This window comes from Marmota flaviventris, chromosome 17 (genome assembly GCF_047511675.1).
Source record: "Marmota flaviventris isolate mMarFla1 chromosome 17, mMarFla1.hap1, whole genome shotgun sequence".
NCBI lineage: Eukaryota > Metazoa > Chordata > Mammalia > Rodentia > Sciuridae > Marmota > Marmota flaviventris.
In genome coordinates, this window is record NC_092514.1 from 33,362,453 (window position 1) to 33,380,353 (window position 17,901).

Consider the following 17,901-nt stretch of genomic DNA (forward strand, 5'->3'; position numbering starts at 1 on the left):
GTACATTTGATTATCAGTTGTACTCACACATGAACAGGCTGATAATTAGTATCTGAATTGTCAGCATTCCTTAAAGAAAGCATCCTGGTACATCCTAAAATTCACTTTGGAGGTGAAAAAGCACCTATCTGTTCATTTATACATATGTATTAGTTGAATTTCTGCCTCCAAGCAATTATGCCAGGAAACAATATCAAATCATTTTTCAAAATCCTGTATTCTAACATATGCTTTCCAAATGTCTCAAAACTCTTTAATCTGCCAGACGTGGTGGCCCATACCTATAATCCTAGCAACTCAGGAGGCTTACAAGCAGGATTGCAAATTCAAGGCTAGCCTCAGCAATTTAATGTAGCCCTAAGCAATTTAGTAAAACCTTATCTCAAAACAAAAAAATAAAAAGGGCTGGGGATGCAACTCAGTTACAGAGTGCTCCTCAGCTCAATCCCCAATAGCAAAACAAAACAAACTCCTAAATCTCAGAATCTATTTCCTAACTGCCTTTTGGGTACTTGTGACCAGAAAATCAAGTACCACCTCTAATTTCAACTCTTCTCAGAAAGTCAGACAGAGACAGAGAGAGAAGGAGAAAGAGACAATCCTTTAAATAACTTTTTCTATCATTATTCTCATTTATTCAGACTCAAAATCCTCAAAGTCATCTCTTTGGGTCCTTTCTCTCCTTGACATTCTGTATTACCATTTAATCAGAGGTCAATTATGCAATTCTTCTCAAACATATTCCTTCTTCATTCCCGTGCATCCCTCTAGATAAACCCCTTATTATCTCCTAAAGAGGCCTCAATCCAAATAACAGTAAAAACCTCCCTAGTCTCCCTTCCTCTAGGACTGTCCCTTCCATTTTACACAAAGATAACTCCAAAAATGAATAGCACACCCTGTCCTTATTATCAAAGAATTCACACATGAGACACAAAGAAACTATTAACATAAGTTGGATAAGCATTATATTGCTGAGATAATAAAAAAAAAAAAAAAACTCTAGGTGGGCAGGGGAATGACACTTACTATTACAAGGGAGGTTTCAGAGGATTTACAGGTAAACTGAAGGAAACCATTCTAGACAGAACAGCCTAATGTGTGAAGGTTCACTTTTGAGGAAGGGAAAGTAGTTCAGCAGTGCAGAGAGGTAGAAGATGAGACTAGAAATATAGGTTGATCAGAATCTATTCAAGTTTAGACTTGATCCTATCAAAATGTAAAACCAACAAAGATATAAGAACCCTTTAAGTTTTTATGTTTGTTGTTTTGCTTTTAATACATAATTTTTAAAAAACAAAATAACACAAGCAACTTAATACAACCAGACACATCTTCCATAAACATGACAACTGGTAAATTACTTAGTCATCTATACCTGAGATTAGTAAAGAGACTGCAGGAAAATTAGATTCTTTCTATATATGTTCATTAGGTCAAATTGGTTTATTTATGTGGTTTACTATGGTTTTTCAAATCCACTGTGTTTTTTGTTTGTTTGATTTGTTTTGTTTTGTTTGGTACAAGGGATTGAGCCCAAGGGTGCTTAGCCAATAAGCCACATCCCTAGTCCCTTTTATTTATTTATTTATTTTTGAGGCAGTATATCGCTAAGTTGCTTAGGGCCTGGCTAGGTTGCTGAGACTGATCTTGAACTTCATACTCTCCTGCCTCAGTCTCCCAGGCCACTGAGATTGCAGGCATGTGTCATACACCCAGCGCCTCCACTGTGGTCTTATTCATGTATGTCTTTATGATCTAACAGTTACTGAGAGAAGTACAACTTAAATTCCCTACTATACTTATGAATTTGTCTACTTATTAATATAAGGTACTCTGGGGTTTGTTCTTTGGATTTTTCCTTTGTTTTAGATTCCAATTTTCTGGTGTCATATGGGTTAACATATAATGCCCTATTCAATGACACAGAAAACACTCCTCTAGATAAGTTTGTTGGTCCATTCTTGGACAGATCTACTTGTTATGCTATTGAAAACTGGTAATTATTTTCCCCATGTTCTTTCCTTTCCAGCAGCCACCTACTCCCAGTCAAGTGTATCTCAATATTTAGAGTACATTCGTGCTGCTCAGTCTGACCTCCACTGTAGAGAAAGAATGGTTGCCCACATGATCAAAGGTATTCATATTCACACACACACAAAAATGAACTAGGCACATCATATGCTATGTAGTCACAGTTTATAACTCTGCCCAGAGTATAAAAGGAGAGGGAAAAGTTTGATTCATTCACAGAATATTTTCTTCTTCCGGAAGAGAAAAAAAGAAAAATCACAATTACCAGTTTGAAAAACTTTAGTCCCCAAGTCAGAAGTGGCTTAAAATTAAATAAATAAACAAACCAAAACACAAATATAAGGCATTATGGCAGCTATCCTATCTAATCATAGTATGAATATACACATGAGCAACAGGGAAAGCTGACAATTATATTTCTAATTTCCTATCTCAATACTTATTCAAATTATAGGGAGGGAAAACAGGCTCAGTCTGCACTGGAAATGACTGAGACATACAAACAAGTCAGGGCAAAAGAAAACCCCCAAGTAATAAGTATTTTGAAATGCAATGTGCAAGGTGTTTTGTTCCTACTTAGAATTTATAAATAAATCAATTCTACCATATGATGATGAAAAACAGGGTTTTCTTCCAAACTGTAGGTCATAACCCATTAGTGAAATATATAATTGACTTGTGACAACTGGTAAGTTACTTACTTTTTAAAAAATGAAATGAAGGGGCTGGGGTTGTGGCTTGGTAGAGCACTCACCTAGCACGGGTGAGACACTGGGTTCAATCATTAGCAACACATAAAGATAAATAACTAAAGGTATTGTGTCCATCTACAACTAAAAAATATTTTTTAAAAAATGAAATGGGAGGGCTAGGATTGTGGCTTAGTGGTAGAGCACTCACCTAGCATGGGTGAGACACTGGGTTCGATCCTTAGCACCACATAAAAATAAATAATTAAAGGTATCGTGTCCATCTACAACTAAAAAATATTTTTTTAAAATGAAATGGGGGGACTGGGGATGTGGCTCAAGTGGTAGCGCGCTCGCCTGGCATGCGTGCGGCCCGGGTTCGATCCTCAGCACCACATACAAACAAAGATGTTGTGTCCGCCTAAAAAAACTAAAATAAATAAATATTAAAAAAAAAAAAAGAATATCATTTAAAATGAAATGGGGAAAAAAAATGAAATGGGGGTGGGGCTGGAGATGTGGCTCAAGTGGTAGCGTGTTCGCCTGGCATGCGTGCAGCCCGGATTCGATCCTCAGCACCACATACAAAGATGTTGTGTCTGCCGAAAACTAAAAAATAAATATTAAAAAATTCTCTCTCTCTCTCTCTTAAAAAAAAATGAAATGGAGGTACTGGGATTGTGGCTCAGCAGTAGAGCACTCGGCTAGCATGTGTGAGGCCCTGGGTTCGATCCTCAGAACCACATAAAAATAAATAAATAAAATAAAGATATTGTGTCCAACTACAGCTAAAAAATAAAAATTTTTTTAAATGAAATGGGCCAGGAATGGTAGCACATGCCTGTAATCCCAGCCACTCAGGAGGCTGAGATAGAAGGATTACAAGTTTGAGGCTAGCCTCAGCAATTTAGAAAAGCCCTAAACAACTTAGTGAGACCCTGTGTCTAAATAAAAAATAAAAAGGATTGGAGATATGGCTCAGGGATAAGTGCCCTTGGATTCAATCCCTGGTGCCAAAATAAACAAACAAACAGAATAGGATAGGATAGAAGAAATAATAGTGAAATATATTTATAATGTTGTGGTTGTGAATCAATGGTAGAGCACTTGCTTAACACGTATGAGGCACTGGGTTCGATCTTCTGGGTTTGATCCTCAGCACCACATAAAAATAAATAAATACATAAATAAAGGTATTGTGTCTATCTACAAACCAAAAACATCTTTAAAAATATTTGAAAAGTATTATTTCATAGAATTGTTTTATGTACACACATATATGAAATGTACACAAAAAACTAAAGTTATTTCATGCTATAGATCATTACTGAAAATAAAACTCTGAGCTGGGTATGATGCAATTACATCTCTGTAATTCTAGCAACTCAGGAAACTGAGGTATAGAAGGATCTCAGGTTCAAGGCCAGCCTTGGTCACTTAGTGAGACCTTGTCTCAAAATTAAAAATAAAAAAGAAAGAAAGAACTGGGGATACGGCTCAGTAGTAGAGAGTGGATTCAACTTCCAGTACCACAGGGGAAAAAAAAGGTAGGCAAAAAGCATTCAACTTAACACACTGTGCTTTAAGAAAAAAAATTAAAAAAAAAAAAAAAAAAAAAAGAAGAAGGTGCCCTCCTCCATGAACAAGTCCTTTTTAGGCTCTCAGAGTAATGAGGCTTTAGCAGGTAAGCATTACTATTCACAGGCCTTCTAAGGATAATCATTCCCTACATGAATCTTGAAGGTTTGAAAGGCATGTTGAAAGAAGCAGGGACCTCCTACATAGGCAGCTAGATATGCTGAGTCAACCCTGGCAATGAAGGTAAAGTAGTAGAGGCCAATCACCCTACGTTCCACCCAAGTTATACACTATCTGATTCTCCCAGGCAGGAACTATTTCTGGTTTGCTCCACTATGTCCCCATCATCTAGTACAGCATATGGATTGTGGCAGGTAATGTGGCAGGAATGTTTGCAGTAAATGTTTGCTAAATAAAAAAAATTACATTGCATAAGTCATTCCCTCTCTCAGGTCTTGAATTTCTATAAAGCAAAAGGATTGGACTAGATCAATATATTTCCTTTCAGCTTTAAAGGCCTACATATACTTCTTTGAGCTATAATTCCTAAATACATCACACAGAGTATCAGTAAAATCACTCTAGGACATCAGGGTTTGAATACATGCCAAGTCACAAGGTTTCACAGCATCTTACTCACTGCAGTCCTGCATAAGATAAACAAAATGAATTTGCCCTGTTGAAATGACTGAAACCATCACAGCCTCCTCCTCAAGGAGAATCTGCTTGAAATTTGCTAAGGTAGAAAGAGCAGCTGTTGTAGAAATAACATAAAACATGTCTGACCATTCAGCTAAAGAGAAACGTTGAAGCATAAAAACAATAACAATAGCAGCAACAAAACTTAACTTCTTCAGTTGTTAGAAAAATCTAGTAACTAAATAACTAACATAGACTTACATTCTTCAATTGTCAATTAGGAATTGCTTTCTAACCTTTTAGAACTTTTTCCAAAAAGGGCAAGTAAATTATTCTTCAATCCATTATTTTAAGTAACATCATCCCAAATTAATCTAACTCACAAAATCACCAGTTCACAAAATTAGATTTTATTAAATGTAAACCTACTAAAGATTGACATAAGGATTACACATTGAAATATGTCCCTTATCTATTAAAAAAAAGAGCTTTCTTTTTAATAGATGGTTTTCAAAATCACCTCTAACTGTTTGGCTTCTAAATATTTCAAACATCTATAGATGCTTATTGTAGAAACACAGATGCAAACTATAGGGGGATCGGAAAACTCTACAGAGATATTAAGTCTTTAAATTTAGGACTCATTTTGGGTGTCTGTGGCTTGACATAAAAAGTCAGAAAGCAATTTAAAAGGCTTAAATAAAGATAAATTAAGAGACACATCATGAGACACTTTATAAAGTGACCATCAATAAAAAGATAAGAAAGCCCAAAGGCATTTCACCATGAGCAGATTCTAAGAGAAAATATTTATACTGATGACATTTCCATGGGTTGACTTATTCCTTCTTGCTTATTCTTAAAAATCTAAGTTTGTGCACAAAAACAAAGTTATTCTTCAAAGTCTGCCAAATTTTTAAAAGAGCAATAACCATTCTCATGACATTTAAAAGAACAGGTAAACAATTCAAGCTCACTTTAACAATTCTTTTAAAATAGCATTCCATGATAATTGAAACCTTTGCATGTTGCTGGTAGGAATGCATATAAATAGTATAGCCAGTATGGTAAAGTTTGGCAGTTTCTTTAAAGCTAAACATAGAATTACTATATGATCTAGCAATTCCACTTCTAGCTACATACCCAAAATAATTGAAGACAAGCTGAGGACTTGGATACTTGTACAACAATGTTCATTATTGCATTATTCACCACCAGCAAGGTGTAAACAACCCAGTGCCAATCAACAGATGAACAAAATGTGTTTTATACATTCAAGGAATACAAACCATAAAAAAGAATAAAGTGCTGAAACATGTTACAGAATAGATGAACCTAAGAACACTATGCTAAGTGAAATAAACTAGGTAGAAACAAACAAACAAATATTGTAAAAACCTAAGAACACTATGCTAAGTGAAATAAACTAGGTAGAAACAAACAAATATTGTAAGATTCCAGTTATGTGAAATATCTAGAATAGGCAAGTTCACAGAGATAAACAATAAATTAGAGGTTCTCAGTGGCTACAGGGTTGAAGGGAATGGGAATTATTATTTAACAATTTCAGAGTTTAACATAATAAAAAAGATTGGAGATAGACTGTGGTGATGGAAAATAGAAGTGAATACAATTAATACCATTAATTCTACATTTTAAAATGGCTAAGCCAGGCACAGTGGCTCACAACTGTAATTTCAGCCACTTGGGAGGCTGAGGCAAGAGAATTCCAAGTTTGAGACCAGCATCAGCAATTTACTGAGGCCCTCGGCAACTCAGTAAGACCCTGACTCAAAATAAAAAATAAAATAAAGGGCTGGGGATGTGGCTCAAGCGGCAGCGGGCTCGCCTGGCATGCGTACGGCCCGGGTTCGATCCTCAGCACCACATACAAACAAAGATGTTGTGTCCGCTGAAAACTAAAAAATAAATATTAAAATTCTATTCTCTCTCTCTCTCTCTCAAAAAAAAAAAAAAACTTTAAAAAGAAAAAATTAAAAAAATAAAAATAAAAAAGGCTGAGAATGTAGCTCAAGGGTAAAACACCCCGGGTTCAATCCCCAGTAGCAAAAAAAAAAAGGGATAAAATGGCAAATTTTATCATAATTAAAGAAAAAAAAAAAACAAATAGAATAATTCCATGACCACCCTACAGCTTAAAATAGACAAGGAAAATGTGTTTTTATATAAAATGGAAAGATCTCATTAATGGTTATCATACTAATTAAGCTGTCCAACATAGTCACTTTTAGCTGCTTTTATGTGTCTCCTGATGTGATGTGATATGGTCTATATAATGATTGTGCTAGAAAATTGGGCCTGAATTTTAACATGAAAAAAATGACAAATCCAGAATAGGCAATGTTCCATAGGACAACTGGTCTGGACTCTTCACAACAAACAAATGCCAATTCCTGAACCTTGACTGGATCCTAGATCTAGAAAAAAGGAGCTACAAAGGATATTTTGGGGATAATAAGTAAAATTTGAATTATGGACAGCATGTAGGATGGTAGTATTGAATTACTGGTTATGGTAATGGTATATAATTCTATAGAGGACTGTACTTGGGAAACATGCAATGGAACTTACAGGTAAAGTGTCATGAAAACTACAACCTATTTTTGGATGGATTGGCAAAAGATTATATGTGTATGTAGAGGGGAGGGTGTGGATATGTGTGGAGGTGAGGAGGCAAAGTATATAGCAGAAAAGATAACAGTGGGTGAATTTAAATAAAGGATATATAGGTGCTCATATATAAAGACTTCTATAGGTAGTCTTTCAATTTTATTATGGGTTTGAAATTATCAATATAAAAAGAAATAAAATTTTAAAAAATTAGAATTCCACAAAGTTTCCTTTCTTAACTACACTAAAGAAAGCTAAATAAGCAGGGGGAAATACAGCAAATTCCGTGTTTTGCATACCTTCCACATCATACCAATGTGCACCATTTGTGATTCCATCTTTGAAAGTCTCATCTTCATCTCCTGGACAATGAGGCTCACCAGTTTTCATTATGGGGTGATTTGAAGCATACGCTTTTGCCAGGTATTTAAAGACTTCATCATCTGAGGTTTTGCTATAGATTCCAGTTGCTTTATGCTCTGGAGAATCATCAAAAGGATAGCTTGCTACCACTGAGCCACCATGCAGATTTCCAGAAAGCACAAACCTTTGAAAACACAACCAAATCATGTATCACTAAAAAAAAAAATAAATGAATAAAAGACATAGAAAACACAATGCATTTAAAAGTTCCACAATATCATTCATAAATGAACTCATCTTTGTGTGTGTTTGTGTGTTGCTGGGGATTAAACCCAGGGCCTCCTGCATACTAAGCAAACACTAACACTGAGCTATATCCCTCAGACCCATAAACAAATTGAAATATCTCTCTTGGGGACCAGAAGACAGCTCTATCAGCTGTTATAAGGGAACCACTACTAATAACAACAACAACAACAACAAAAAAAAAAAAAAAAATGGAAAGAAAGTATCATCAACTTAAAATTTCAAACAGTTTCAGGTTAACCACAAGTAACTTTAAAGAATTTTCCATCATTGAAAAAGTAGTTGAATAACACAGCATTAACTAATGTTTCAGGAAATGTCTTATTTAAGGAATTCCAAATTCATGTAATGGGCTGAACTATGTGACTTTTCCAATATTCAGCCTTTTTAAAAACCTATAAAAATGACAATTTCATATAGTTCAATCTCATATTTACATTTCATAATGTGTTAACTTCATAGAAAAATGTGGCTGTATAAATAATACTTGTTGAATACATGAGTTAGGTTATGCTTTGTATATTTACTGTCCACAGAGTTTTAAGGATAGGGAGTCTAGTTTAAAACAGGATGAGTTTTGTTTTGCTCCAGTTTTACAAAATACCTAGACTAAATTCACATTTTCAAGAAAGAAGTCACAGTTGAGAAGTTTCAGGAAAAATAAAAAACAACCAGATATGTAGCGAGATGTTTTCAGAGAAAAATAATACAGCCTTTCAAAGACTAATCCTCCATTGCACCAAGAGATGGGGACATTTTTAGAATTGACCTGGAGATAAGGCTAATTAAATAAAACAAAAAACAAAAACCCTTTTTCTTGCCAGGCATGATGACACATGCCTGCAATCCTATCTACTCAAGATATAAGGCAGGAGGATCACAAGTTCAAGGTCAACCTCAGAAAGACCCTATCTCAAATTTATAAATTTTAAAAGGACTGAGGATCTGGCTCAGTGATTAAATGCCACTTGGTTCAGTCCTCAGGAGAAAACAAAACAACAACAAAACCACCACCAAAAAGTTTTTCTTAATGTTTCTGTGTGCATATGTGTATGTGTTTTGTTAAAGATTAAACCCAAGACCTTATACATGCTAGCTAAGTGTACTATTACTGAGCTATATCTATAGCCCCGCATTTTCTGCTTTTAAGTGAATCAACTTATAATCTGGCCCAAAAATATTTTGAGGGGTGGGGTACCAGGGATTGAACACAGGGGCATTTAACCACTGAGCCACATCCCCACCCTTATTATTTTATATTTTGAGACCCTGTTGTTTACAGCCTCACTAAGTTGCTGAGGCTGGCTTCCAACATTTGATCCTCATGCTTCAGCCTCCAGAGCGCTAGGATTACAGGTGTGTGCCACTGCGCCTGGCTAATCTGATCAAATTTATAGATATAGAAACACTGAAAAACTTCTTTCCTGGTGAAAGCCACAGGTAAAAAAAAAATGTGTACATTCTGTTTATGAGTCTTTTCCTTATGTAACTGTTCAAACCATTACAAGTAAATATTAAATACTTTTCTCCTTGTACTCTAAATTGGATTTTCTTATTCTGCCTTTTCTGTGGTTGAAATTAATTGACCTACAGAAATTCTACAGAGGGTTGAAATATATATATTTTCTCTCTCTCTCTCTCTCTCTCTCTCTATATATATATATATATATATATACACACACACACACACACAAACATATAACATTTCTCTCTATATGCTTGAAAAAATTAAATCATTTGTCTAATTTCAAAGGTTATTTTAAGCATGATCAGCATCATCCCAGAAGAGATCAAATAATGAAAATTACTTTTAAGACAGAATCTATTCATGACAGAAGAAAAAAATATAGCCAATAATGCTGTGATTAAACACTAGAACAGACTATAAAAAGATAAGAGTTTAAGACTAATATAATTAGCACTCTTCCAGACACCAGAGAATGTCATTTGGTATAGTGGTAATAGCATAAGCTTTGGAGTCAAGCAAATATGGTAAAAATGTTCAGTCTCACAGATCTGTGGCTAAAGAGTAACACTATCAGAAGTTTCTGCCCCAAATTCAATAAACCTTAGATTCCCTCTCATCTGTAAAATGGTAATTAGTGCTACCTGCTTCCCAAAGTTGTTATGAAGACTATGGAATATAATGCACATGAACATCTAGCACAATGAGTGCTTTATAGCTCCTGTTCAGCAATAGTTCATTTCTTTGGAGATATCTAGCATTGTGTTTAAGGAATCACTAACATACAGATTATCATTGTATTTTCCATTTCCATTGTCCCTCTTAAATGTTAAAGAAATAAAAACTAAGTACATATTTTAACTTTCTAACTCTATACTAACAATCTCACCCCTGCCCCCCTCCAACCCCATAGAGCTAATGTATTAAAAAATATTCTGTTTTGTATTTCTAAAACAATTAAATACTTTTTCCCCCATTGGACTTTGAGAAAGCTATATTAGAAGGCAGGCTCAGTTCAGGCAATCCATTCAGCAACAAATATTTTTTGAGTGTTAACTATGAGTTGAACACTGTTCTAGGCACTAGGAATACATTATGAACAACAATTAAAAAGTCCTGAACATTCTAAGTGAAGTATGTCACTTTCCATATTTTTAATTAAACTTTAAAATCCAAGGTTCTCTACTAAATGTTATTTTTCATTTTGTTCAATATCTTGAAACACTTCTCAGAAATATATTTAAAATGGCATAACCAAGGACTTTCAGAGAAATAAATTATTTGCAATCTCCTTGAGCAATAAAATTCAATTAGACTTCCATATTCTATTTTTTTTTTTAGGAACTAATTCCAGGATTTCATCAGAAAGTAACATCGATCACAATGGCTAAAAGATTACTCTTTTGAGTCTTTGTCAGATCAATTCCTATCATATTTGAAAGGTATTTTATGGTTTCCATTCAAATCAATTCTCTCAAGTGTTTCTCATACTTGACTTCAATATTGTATAGGGATGTAGCTCAGTGGTAGACAGCTTGCCTAGCCTATGTGAGGCCCCAGGTTCAATTCCCAGCAATTCAAAAAAATAAAACATAAATAAAGTAGCTGCTAAATATGTTATAAATAAGAGTCTATAAATGTGAAAAAATTAATTTCTAAATTAATTTTTATGTTCACTAGACAATGCTATAGATAACTTAAAAAACTGAGAATGTGATACCTGAAAAATCACAAATGTTTGGGAAATGGTAGATGAATATGCACAAGCCTCCTAAAATAATCTGTACCCACCCCAACACTATGATAATGATCTTCATAAACATCAAAAAATTGAGGTTATGGGTGTAGCTCAGTGGCAGAGTGCTTGACAGTGCTTGACAGGCCCTGAGGTTCAATCCTAGCACCATCAAAAATCATTTATATGCTATCATATATCATTTATATGCTATCTCCTATTAAAGTCTAAACAAGTAAATTTACTTAAAGTAAATTTACTTAAAGAAATCTAGTATGTCAAAAATATGGAATTGGGCTGGGGTTGTACCTCAGTGGTACAGCACTTGCCTAGCATGTGTGAGGCACTGGGTTTGATCCTCAGCATCACATAAAAATAAATAAATAAAATAAAGGTATCATGTCCATCCACAACTAAAAAAATATACAGCTTATTTTAAAAATGGGATCAAATAAACTATAAAATCTTTATTCAATTCTGACATTAAAATCTTTTATATTTTCTAAAATACTTGTCTCAATTATCAATAGTACAAAAACACCTTTGGGGTAAAGTATATAAAGTAAAAAAATAAAAATAAAAATAAATTCCCTTTCCTAAACTGGAAGAAATGAGTCTTAAAATTTTACATATTCAAAATAACAAAAAAAAATCTATTTCTTATATAATTCAGTGACTAGGAAATAAAGAAATTACCCAAAATGTTTACTTCACAAAATACAATGAAAAAGGCAGTTTTCTCATACAACCTGTTTGTATCTTTCTTTTTAATATTCATCTAAGCATCAATCTCAAATTGTGTGTGTATACTTACGTTTTTAATTCCTTTGTTATTGACTAATCATTAAATACACATTTTGAGTTAATTTTTGAAGACTGCAGACAGATGAATGTACTCTTTACCTTATATAATCACCTGTTTTTCTTTTTGATCAGAGTTACATGCTTTAAAAAACAGTGCAGTATGATTAGGGTAGTCCACTGCCACAGAATAAAATGACTCTCTATATAATACCAAATGACCCACACAAGTTTTTAAAATCCTCCCAAGCTCTTATCATTGAACTAACCATACTGAACCAAAACTCATAATGGTTAAATACTAGTGATATGAAAGAATATCAAGAGAGCAAATTTTGGGGCCCAGATTAAAAACTTAAAGCTTTCAGTATAACCTCAAGGTGACTTAGACCAAAAGGAAATTTTCATTCTTGGTCACAGCAAAACTAATACTGAAGAGAAAAAAAATCCCAGCAAGGGTTATGACAGAGTATTTTAAACACTTAAGCAATGAAAACAGTACAGTCAATACATCACCTCGAAAAGGGCCTGGCCATCATGGCTTTTGACAATAAGTTTAGGTCAAAGTCAAATTTAAAAAATTGTTCAGAGGTCATGATGTGATCATCTTTAAAAGAAAAAAAAAATCCTCCTAGAAAGTGTTTGTGAAATATCTACAAGGGCTCTTCTAAAGGGAGTAAAATGAAAGGTGAAAGAAAAAGAATCTGGAGCTGTCATAATGCCCACAAATCTTCTAGGCCTGCTATATCTGTCTGAAATCTTGTAGAAGAAATTATTCCAAGTCCCACACAGAAACTTCCTCATTCATTACTGCCTTATCTTACCTGGCATTCAGAAATCTTCAAATCAGGATGGAAAGATTAACTACTACTTAAAAAGCCTTATGAAGGCACAAATATGGGGATTCAGTGATGCTTGGAAAAACAAAGCAGTATATGCTCACTTCAGACACTATTCCATTTTTAATAAGTTCCCTCCTCTATGCCTCTCCTTCCTTTCAGATGTAAATCCTACCCACATCTCCAAACTCAGTTCAAGTTCTATTTCTTCCACTGAGATGGTCAATATTATTTCAGCTCAACCACACTTTGCTAGTGAGTACAATCTCTGTCAAGTTTAACTGGGTGAACATCTCATATAGATTTATAATATTTTCTTGTTATACACTAATTTCTCGAGACCCTCATTCTTATACTTATTAAGTTTTTTAAATCCTACACATACTTAATAACACTCAAGGTTTATATAAAGTGTGACAATTCAGTTATTCTGCCCAGGCCCAATAATAAGGTGCAAAAATGACATCAGAAACCCTTGCAGTCTAAAATAAGGCAGTTCACAGATCTGTGCAAGTTCTCCAGCCAAGCTCCTTAGAGTCAGAAGTAAAAACCGGAGAATTAGTTTCTATCAAACAATCAATGGTTGTCATTTACCATTTCTGGGCTACAGTCTCTTGCCCTCCTTCGAACGACCACTGAGTAGGAGACAGATTGCCTGCATCTAAGTCCCAGTTATACTCCTCACTAGGCAAATTAGTTTAACCAATTCTCACTCTCAATTTCCCCTGTATGCAAAACCAGGATGTGAATGGTGTCTGTGTCATCAAGTTGTGGCCAACATCAAGTGGGATAAAGCAGTCCCGGAAAGTGGTTAGTACAATGCTTCTAGAAACAAGATAACAATATTGATAATTCATCTATAAAATGAGTGAGCTGACCTAGGTTATCCTTAAGGTCTCATCTACCCAACGCTTATAATTCCATGGTCCTGAAAGAAGAGGGGCAGCATGCCAGAAAGGAATCTCCCCTTCAGCCATGCCTTGAACAAATGACATCCTCTAGGCACCGCTTCTTTGACAATTAGCGGGACTAGGAGGCTCCGCGGCCTGGGCTGATCCTGTTACAGGGTGTCGCCCTCCATCCTCACTATCCCAATTCCCTTAGGCCGGCAAGCATTGTTTGAGCGCCTACTGGGTATCAGAACCAGCCTCTTGCCCTTGAAGGCTCACGTGGATGCGGAAGAGAGGCCGGACAACACTCACTTGTTCCTGCGGATCCAGTCCATGAGGGCGCGGACCTCTGGCACTTCGTCCAGGGCTGGGGGCTCGCAGCTACTGAACTGGTCCGGGAAGCTGCGATTGAGGTCACGGCCACGGCTGTTGTCGCGGCCGCTGACCCCCCGCGGGCCGCCCTCGCTGAGGCCGCAGTCACCCTCGCGGGCGCGCTCGAAGCCGTCGGGGTTGAGGCTGGGCAGCACATACACGTCGGTGGTATTGAGCAGGCTGACGATGCGCGGGTCCCCGCGGCTGTAGCCAGATGCCAGCTCGCGGGCCAGGTAGACCAGCACCTGGCGCGACACGGTCTCGTCGCCGTGCATGTTGCCTACGAGCTTCACCTGCGGCCGGCCGCGCAGGAGCGGCCCCTCAGCGTCCGGCCCCGCGTCGTCGTCCGCGAGCAGCGGCCCCAGGCCGGCGGTGAGGCGCAGCACCCACAGCGGTCGGCCCTCCACTGAACGGCCGATGCTGAAGAGGCGAGCCAGACCTGGGGGACCCGCGGCCGCCGCCTCCTTCAGCGCCTTGCCTAGCTCCTCTTCGTGGTAGTAGCGGTCGAACTGGCCCTCGGCCGCCTCGGCGCCCGCACTCGTCGTCGTCGTCGTCGCCTCCGCCTTCTTGATGTGTGCCCCCCGGGCCGGGCTCCTCAGCAACAGCAGCAACATCAGGCACAGCGGCAGATGGAGGCGCCCCAGCCGCCAGGGTGGCCGCGCTTCCCAGCCGCTCGCCATCTTCCAGCAGCGCCGCTAACCCCGGCTCCGCTCCCGCGACTCCGCTCTCCGGGAGGCAGGGGCCCGCCGGATCCCCTCCGCACCCAGCAACCCCATCCCGCCCTCCGCTCACGACCAATCGCTGACGGGTCTGCTGCTGCGTCACGCCAGGGGGCGGGGTTATCCTTAAAGCGACCGATTCCCTCTGGGCGTGCCTTCCCTCCTGCAGTCCCGGAGGAGTTTGGTCCCTTGCTTCCTTCCCTAAGGTTTTTCCTCCCTCTCTTCCCAGCCTCCCTTCTTCCTTTTCCATTCTTGCTCTGCTTCTTCTCTACTCTGTTTCTTCTTTATGGCTTCTCCCCTTAAATTATCACTCCCTTTTCCTCTTGAATACTCTTACTAACTCCCTTTCCATCTTTGTTGCCGCTTTTCTCAGCTGCATTTTAACATTTAGAGCTGAGAACCAAAGAATCAAAAGATGCCAAAGAATCAAAAGATTTGAGAAAAACCAGTATATTCGAAACAATCGACGTTCGAAGAATCAAAGGATGCCTTAGTCCAATTTTCTTTGCACCCTTGCCTCTGGATGCGACCTGCCTTAGCTGCCTGCATGCTTTCAAAGCGAATGGGACACTTAAAGTAGTAGAAGGTCCACCACTTAATAAGACAGTCCATTCTATTTTTGAGTTGCTATGTAGAACGATGTTTCTTTAATGTTCAGCGAAAATCTGCTAGGTCGTAGGCCCCATTTCTGTTATTTATTTCTTTGGAGTTACCCCAATTGTTTCACTGCAACTTGCTCCCTCCTTAGGCAGATTGTATTTCATAGTTCACCTGCCCACCTCTCACACCTTCTCTGAGCAAATCATATGTATATTACTGTGGTCTTGGAATGACATGTTTTTAAGCAGTAGGTTTGACATTTCTGGAAACACTTGCTTGAAAAGTGTAATTCCTAAACTCCTCAATGTTTGGCTAAAGCTGGGAAATAGTGTTTCATCAAACACTAGAGAAGGGATCTTTTAAACTGGTCTTTAAAGTAGGTTTTGATCACATAAGCTTGAAGAAACACAAAACGTTTTATAAAGTGTGAAATTCTACCCCTCTAACAATATAATTGCAAAAACTGTTGTATTTCTTTCTTTCAGAGCCAGATGTTTCAAGATCCAATCCCTGAACTGTAATTGAACCCTAATATGAATAGTAGAGTTCATTCATTCATTGATTTCTCAAATATTTATTGAGCAAATACTGTATGCCAAAGCTAGATGCTGGGAAGCAATTCTTTCTTCTGCCAAATCAGAGACTCAATGCAGTTTGTGGTGAGTACCACGGAACAGGTGAGGGTGAGGGAATCCTCATTCAACCTGAGAAGGAGGAAGGGAAGAAAGAAGCTGTCAGGGAAGAAGGAGATTCTGGGCAAAACGATAAACAAGAACAGAAAGTTGCAAGGTTTGAGGGCAAATACTGCAGATCAGGATTACTATGTGAAGGGAATCACAGTTGTAGAGATATCAACACACAAGCCAAGATCTGGGGGGTTGGGGAGGGGTACACTTGATTTGGAAAGTCACAGATGGATTTTAAACTAATTTGGAAAAACCCTTCTGACAGTAACATAGAGAAAGGAATGGGAGGCCTGAGACCCAGGCTGAGAGACCTGTGAGAAAGATATGATCCAAGGAGAAAGAGGATGATCGGCTGGCTCTCAAGCAACTTGCAGGTGCTACTTGAGATCTAGAATAGGAGAAAGCACAGGCTTAGGTGGAGATGATGAGAATATTCTGCATAAGAGCCAGCAAGTCACTCCAGTCCTGGGAACTCTTCTCCATGCCCCATTTGGTCTAGTCTACCTTATTATGCACAGCAGCTGCAACTCATAAGAAACAAAGCCCCAACTCTGTGCAGAGACCACTCCCCCTTGGGAGTGCTTAATCATTACACTGTGCACATTTACAATAATCCAAATCAAAGGAGCCCCCGGGGACATGTTAACCTCTAATCAAGCATTTCCTTTTCTACCATTTTTACTCTCCTTTGAATCCTCTTTCTGCCGCCTCAGTCCTGCAGCCTCACCTAGTAAGGCCAACTGAAATGTAAATAAACAAGCTTGAGGGCAAGAGAATAATGTGTAACTTGAGCCAGCGCCCTCCCAGGAATCCTCAGGCCTCCCACTTGCATTTGGGGCTTTTTTCCAGGGCTGGAGCATTCTTAGCAGGTACGCTGAGCCTGTGGTTGCAAGTGAAACCCAAAGCTCCAAATCGGGTCACTGCTCACTGGAGGGGAACAGCAGTGCGGGCAGAGGGCCCACATTGTATTTGCCCACAGTTGAATACCTTCATCTGTATCCCAGGAGCCTGGAATCTTGTGACAGGTGTCTCTTTCCTACTCCCCGCCCCCTGGAAAGTCTTGGCTCACACATGAGGGAACTTGGGAAAGGCTTGAAGGTAAAAAGCTTCCTGTGACAATGACCTGGATTTTTAAAAACAAGACAGAAGCTATTGGATGGCCAGCCTGATTCAATAACCACTTTCTTCAAAAGATTCAGAGGTAATTGAGTCACAGCATAGATCATAAAATTGTAAATGTCTCATTGTCTGGCAGAAACACCCACAGATTCACAAATTTAATTTGCCAAGCATTTTTTGAGCTCCCAAGCTAGTGAAAGGTCTGCTATGCTGGGTACAGGAGGATTGGAAGATGAATGAAAGAGACCTCTCCCTCCTAGACGTCAGAACCTAATAAGGTCACCCAGAACAGAAGCATAACAGAGGGTAAAATGTGTCTGAAGACCAGGGATATGTAATATGCACCATGCTGAACTACACTGGTTGACTCATTTAATCCTCAGAGTAGTCCTATCAGATAGGTAATATCATCATTCCCATTTAGAAAATAAAGAG

The 17,901-nt window shown here is 38.0% G+C and overlaps 1 protein-coding gene across 1 annotated transcript in view; it reads right to left on the bottom strand.

Annotated features, from left to right (window-relative positions):
• Cpd (carboxypeptidase D) overlaps positions 1-15,086 on the bottom strand; it is a 72,224-nt gene extending 57,138 nt beyond the window's left edge. The window contains exons 1-2 of the mRNA XM_027924392.2: positions 14,283-15,086; positions 7,871-8,118 (exon numbers count right to left, since the gene is read on the bottom strand). Coding sequence (XP_027780193.1) covers positions 7,871-8,118; positions 14,283-15,022 — 988 coding nt within the window. The 5' untranslated portion in view covers positions 15,023-15,086. The remainder of the gene's footprint in view (positions 1-7,870; positions 8,119-14,282) is intronic.
• Between the last annotated feature and the right edge of the window lie 2,815 nt (positions 15,087-17,901).